General features: G+C 41.8%; 1 protein-coding gene across 1 annotated transcript in view; it reads left to right on the top strand.

The window, feature by feature from the left end:
- The window catches only part of Gnl3l (G protein nucleolar 3 like), a 33410-nt gene that overhangs the window by 6281 nt on the left and 21583 nt on the right, over positions 1–5546 (top strand). The window contains exons 3-4 of the mRNA XM_031380494.1: positions 3876–3916; positions 4675–4818. Of these exons, the coding sequence (XP_031236354.1) occupies positions 3876–3916; positions 4675–4818 (185 nt within the window). The remainder of the gene's footprint in view (positions 1–3875; positions 3917–4674; positions 4819–5546) is intronic.

The following is a 5546-nucleotide window of genomic DNA, read 5'->3' as shown; positions in this document are numbered from 1 at the left end:
AAGAAAAAAAATTTAGGGATGGGGAAAGGTAGGGGTCAGCTTGGGTTTAGGCATACAGATAGAGGTAGGTATAAGTATAGGTTTTAGGGTAGGTGTAGGAGAAATGGTAGATGTATGTGTTGGAGTCGGAATTAGGGGTAGGTCTGGTTAGGGTATGGGTAAGGTAAGAGGTAAGAGTAAGTGTAAAGGTAGGGGTAGGGATTAGGATTAGGGTTGGTGTATTGGAAGGGCTAGGAGTAGCAGTGTGGTTAGTGGAGATCTTTAGAGGTGAGAATACCAAGAAAGTAGGAAACCCAGGTTATTGGAAGGGCCACCTGGTGACCTCTAAGTGGATGGTGATTGAACTTGGTTGGAAAACAAAGTTGTGAGCTATGAACTTCAGTAAATGAGGAAAGGTGACACTTTAGTGACAGACACAGCAGAATGATAGGGACCCCAGAAGAACAGCAGGGGTTTATTGTACTTTTTTCTTATTTAACAAGACAGGGAGATACAGTTCCAGTCTGACAATGGTGAGTCTGGAGGGCACCTCCTATCCCTTCTGGGTCCAAGATAAATGTTCCAGAAAGAACATTCATCTTTTGAAAAATCTTACAAGTAAACCTTTGTTGCTGGGAGAGCCAAGACCGAGGGTGGGAGGTTGGCCAGCTGTTCTGAGAAGAGGCTAAAGGCATCTAAGAGTGCTGATTGTCTATATATAGGAGTTCTAGAGGACATCAAGGTACTTACCTAGATGCCAGGGAAGAGGAGGGAAGGGACAGGTGAAGTCAGTGCATCTGTGGGTATACAGGGACATTTGGGTGGGGAGAATATGGAAGATGAGAGATATAAAGGGAAAATCTGTGTTAGATACTGATATGAGAGTTGATGATTTTAGGCCCAGATATTAGTAGATACAGGTAATGGGTCTCAGGAATTAAAAAATTTTTTTTCACTCATGTGTGTATGTGATGGTATATACTTCTATCTCTAGCTACGTGGGGAGACTGAGGCAGGAGGATTACTTGAGCCAGAGTTTCAGACCCATCTGGGCAACATACTAAGACTCACTTCTCTAAAACAAAAACAATTCTTCAAAATCATATATCCTATGTAGGTGTTGAGGCAGAGTAAGAAGCCAATCTTTCAGCTACATAATGGTGGATGTTTTCCCTAAGAAGCTGTAGTAAAGCCAGTGGCCAGAGGATCCTGAGTGCTGAGTAGTGACTCCCCCTTCCCCCTCTTGTCCTCCTACTCTTTCTTTTCCTCTTTGAAGTGGATGCTTTCCTTTGAGTGATGTCTTTTCTCTCATTGCTTGCCTATATCCAGTGCTAGGGCTCCTTTGTCAAGGAAGTCAGGATGTGGAAATTGTTGAGTAGAAATACTGAGACCTAGTTCATGCTAGTTATCACCTTCCTTTTTGTTGCAACAAAGTACTTTGGGAGTAAAGACTTGAAGTCTATTTTGTTGTTTTCAAGCAGCGACATTGCTGGGTTTGCTAGCTCATACCTGTGTTCTCAGCATTTAGGAGGCCAAGGCAGGAAGATTGCTGCAAGTTCAAGACCAGCCTGGGTTACATAATGAGACTGTGTTGTTATGGCAACTAATATTCTGGTCAGATTTCTACCATCTCATTATATATTTATTGTTTCCTCTAACGCCTTACCAGAGTTAAATAATAGCTCTTTTGTTCCTACCCATTCAGAGTGAGACTTGTAGCACATTTTGTATGGTTGGTTTTTCAGGTGCCTATCTCTTGATTCTTGGAGTTTGTTGAAATTGATGTCTTCGTTCTGAACTAGTCCCTTAGGATATTCTTCTTGGGTTTTAAGTTACAGTTCTCAGCCACATCACCAATCAATCAAAATTTATCAATTTCCTGTTTAACCTTATTTTGTTTGGTTTACTTTGCAGCCTTTATTCAGACTTAATTTTGTTTTTATCTCTTATTCCTCCCCTTTTCCTCTTCTTCCTACTCCACCCTCACTTGGACCTTGAACATGTTGAATACATTTCTACCATAGTCCCTAATTTTAATTTTTTTTTTGGCAGTAGTCTTGCAAGGAAGGAAATATTTTTAACATAAAAGTGATCAGATAGAGGAATTTGGCTGGAACATAAGTAGTCCCTTTCCTCAGGACTTTCTGGACTTCCTAATTTAATGCTTTAACCTTGAAGCATTTGTGTACCCAAATGATGTCACAGGTAAAAAATTTACCCTGTGAAAATCTAACACATATACAGAATTATTAAAAATTACCTTTAGAGTCTAGGTTTAATGTATATATATGAAACATAAATGAATTTCATAGTTTAACTTGGCTCTCTTCTCTCAAGACACTTTCTTTTCTCTTTTTTTTTTTTTGTTTTCTTTTAATTTTTTGGAGACAGTGTTTTAAGTAGCCCACACTGGCCTTGAACTTACTACACAGCCAAGGAGTTACTATGAGTTTCTTGTTCTCCTGTCTATAACTCCTGAGGGGCTGATGTAACAGATGTATACGACCATGCTGTTTTTTGTGGTGTTAGGTAAAGAAATTTTCTTTCTTTCTTTCTTTTTTTTTTTGAGTCAGGGTTTCTCTGTGTAGCCCTGGCTGTCCTGGAACTCACTCTGTATAGCCCTGGCTGGCCTCGAACTCAGAAATCCGTCTGCCTCTGCCTCCCAAGTGCTGGGATTAAAGGTGTGCGCCACCATGCCTGGATTCAATTTTCTTAATGCTGGTGAAAAAGGAACAACAGCAGCTGAGAGACACGGAGTTATTGGGAAAAAAAAAGTGAGGAACTGGGTCAACCAATAGGTTACAAGGATGCGTTGACATTAGAATGGAAATGTGCAATAGTTTTAAAATGGGAATGGGATATGGTGTGCTCATGTATCTACAGGGAATGAAAAAATATGGCTACCAACAAAACTTATAAAGACTAGATCTGACTAATAAAACACCATCTAAGACAACTGACTTTCCACTTTCCCCAGGGCTTTGTGCAAGCGTTGTATCAACTGAATTGTGTATCAGCTGAGTTATATCCCCAGCTCTTTTATTTGATATCCCATTGTTTTTCTTTCTTTTTTTTGTTTTTGCTTTTTGTTTTGTTTTTTTGAGACAGATTTTCTCTGCATAGCCCTGGCTATCCTGGAACTCACTCTGTAGACCAGGCTGGCCTTGAACTCAGAAATCTGCCTGCCTCTGCCTCCCAAGTGCTAGGATCAAAGGCGTGCGCCACCACCGCCCGGCTGTTCTCATTTATAATTTCTTTTCTTTGGATTTTTATTCCAAATAATCTCCCTTCATGGTCTTCTAGCCTATCAATTCAGATGTTGCTGCTGTCCTTAAGAAGGGCTTATTTTGACTTATTATTTGATGGGTTACATTCCACTGTTGGCAGGGAAGTCATGGAGGGGAAAAGCGTGATGCAGCTGGTCACTGGCAGCTATGGAAGTGGAGATAGATGAATGCTGGTGTTCAGCTGCCTTCTGTCTTTTCTTCCTTTGATTCAGTCTGGGACTCTAGTCCATGGGATGATGTTTCTACCTGTGTTTCAACCTCTCTGGAGACACCCCTAGAGACACACCCAAAGCCATATTTCACAGTTGTCCTAAGCAGGACTTTGGACATGGTGAGGAGAGGTAGTAACAAACACGCATTCAGGTCACTCAAGAGAATTTCATTAAGAATTTATGGAGTTTACAGTGAGACACTTCTCTGAGTATTGTGCCTAGTTACTTCCTCTTGACACGTGATGGTCTTTGCCATCTGTAGCTCTATCTTATGCTGGATCTAGACAGGCATGGCATCTGAGGCTTATAAATTTCCTAGTTGGCCTGGCCTTCTGATTAAAGCATTAACAGACATTGGCTAGGGGGTGATAGCAATTCTATCTCTCTTTTTTTGCAGAAAACAAAAAACCAGGTAAAGGTTCCAAAGGCTGTAAGAAGGTAAGTGAACCTTACCTTCAGGTGAGGTATGTGTATTGTTGGGAGTCAGGCTAGTTATTAGTTATTGGGGGACTCCTCATAGGGATGGATAGATCTGGTCTTTTCTCACAGTCCATATGGCTGTAGGAGACTTATCTGAATATCTGAAGGTTTTTTTTTTTCTCGAAAGCCATATACTGCTTTGTGCTTGGTTTATATGTAAGGGATTATTGACATCCCTATGTACTTTTGTAGTGGTGGGTATTAAGTCATCCTGGGCCTTGAGCATATTGGACAAGTTCTCTATCACTGAGCCACACACCCTTACCCCCCAATTTTTTTTTGAGACAGGGTTTCTCTGTGTAGTCCTGGCTGTCCTGGAACTCACTCTGTAGACCAGGTTGACCTCGAACTCAGAAATCTTCCTGCCTCTGCCTCTGCCTCCCAAGTTGTGGGATTAAAGGCGTACGCCACCATTGCCCTGCTAAAATTTGTGTTTTTTGATCAGTTCTCAGGGCTTGTTGCTCTGGGTTCGAAGACCTCATTTTCGGAGCTGTTTGTCAAGAAAGGTTTCTCTTTGGCCTTGGGAAACCTTCCTGACTGCCCCTGTTCCTACTGCTTTCCTTTCAGTTCTGCCTGGTTAGTAGAGAAGGGCCTCGCCCTAATCAGACAAGCAGATTTCAACCCTCATCTAGACTATTTTCCCTGCTTCTCAGGGTGGGAGGTGGTTTCCATGGATTTAAACTGTATTTAATTTTCCTTTCTTGCTTGGCACCCAGCCTGCAAGGCAAAATGGGAAGAAAGTAACCTCCAGACCATCATCATCTGCTCCCCAGATTGTTCATGGCAATGACCATGCCAGTCGTGAGGCTGAATTAAAGAAGAAAAGGGTGAGCCTTTTGTCTTTGGTGAATGATAGCCTGGCTTGAATCTCAGATCTACATAGTATTGGGCAGAAGGGCAGGGTTCTTGATGCCCTTCATGGTTTGGGTGGGGTGGGGGGAGTGAGACAGGTCAGTTTGATTCTGGTTTTAATTTTCACATTTGCTCACCTTGTTCTGCCCTCCCAGTTCTCTCATGTTGTCTTTGTCATTTCTCATTCTGTGTGTCTAGGTGACTCCTTCCTCTATGACTAGCCTTTTGCAGTCTTTTGCTGCTTTTTTCCCCTTGTTTCCTTTGTTGAGGTAGGTTGTTGCCCAAGCTGGTCTTGAATGCTTGAGTGTATGAAATCCTTCTACCTCAAACCCTGAGTAGCTGTGGCTACAGGTATGTGCCACTGTGGCAGCTCCCTCTTTCTGCCCAGTACATCCTATGACCTTGTCCTTGTTTGGACTTAAGTGTTTTCCTGGCAGAATGCTTTTCTCTCTGCTTCGCAGGTACTCTTTTTATTTTTCATCCTTTTATTATTTTTAATTTTTAATAATTAATTTTTTCGAGACTGAGTTTTTTTGTTTTTTGGTTTTTTTCAAGACAGGGTTTTATCTGTATAGCCCTGGCTGAGACTGAGCGTTTTTATATAACAGCCCTGGCTGGCATGGAACTTACTCTATAGACCGGGCTGGCCTTGAACTCAGAGATCCACCTGCTTCCGCTTCCTAAGTGCTGGGATTAAAGGTGTGCACCATGTCCACTCAGCACTTTTTTTTTTTTT

The sequence above is a fragment of the Mastomys coucha genome, chromosome X (assembly GCF_008632895.1).
Source record: "Mastomys coucha isolate ucsf_1 chromosome X, UCSF_Mcou_1, whole genome shotgun sequence".
Taxonomy (NCBI): Eukaryota; Metazoa; Chordata; class Mammalia; order Rodentia; family Muridae; genus Mastomys; species Mastomys coucha.
This window is presented reverse-complemented; position numbering and strand designations above follow the sequence as displayed.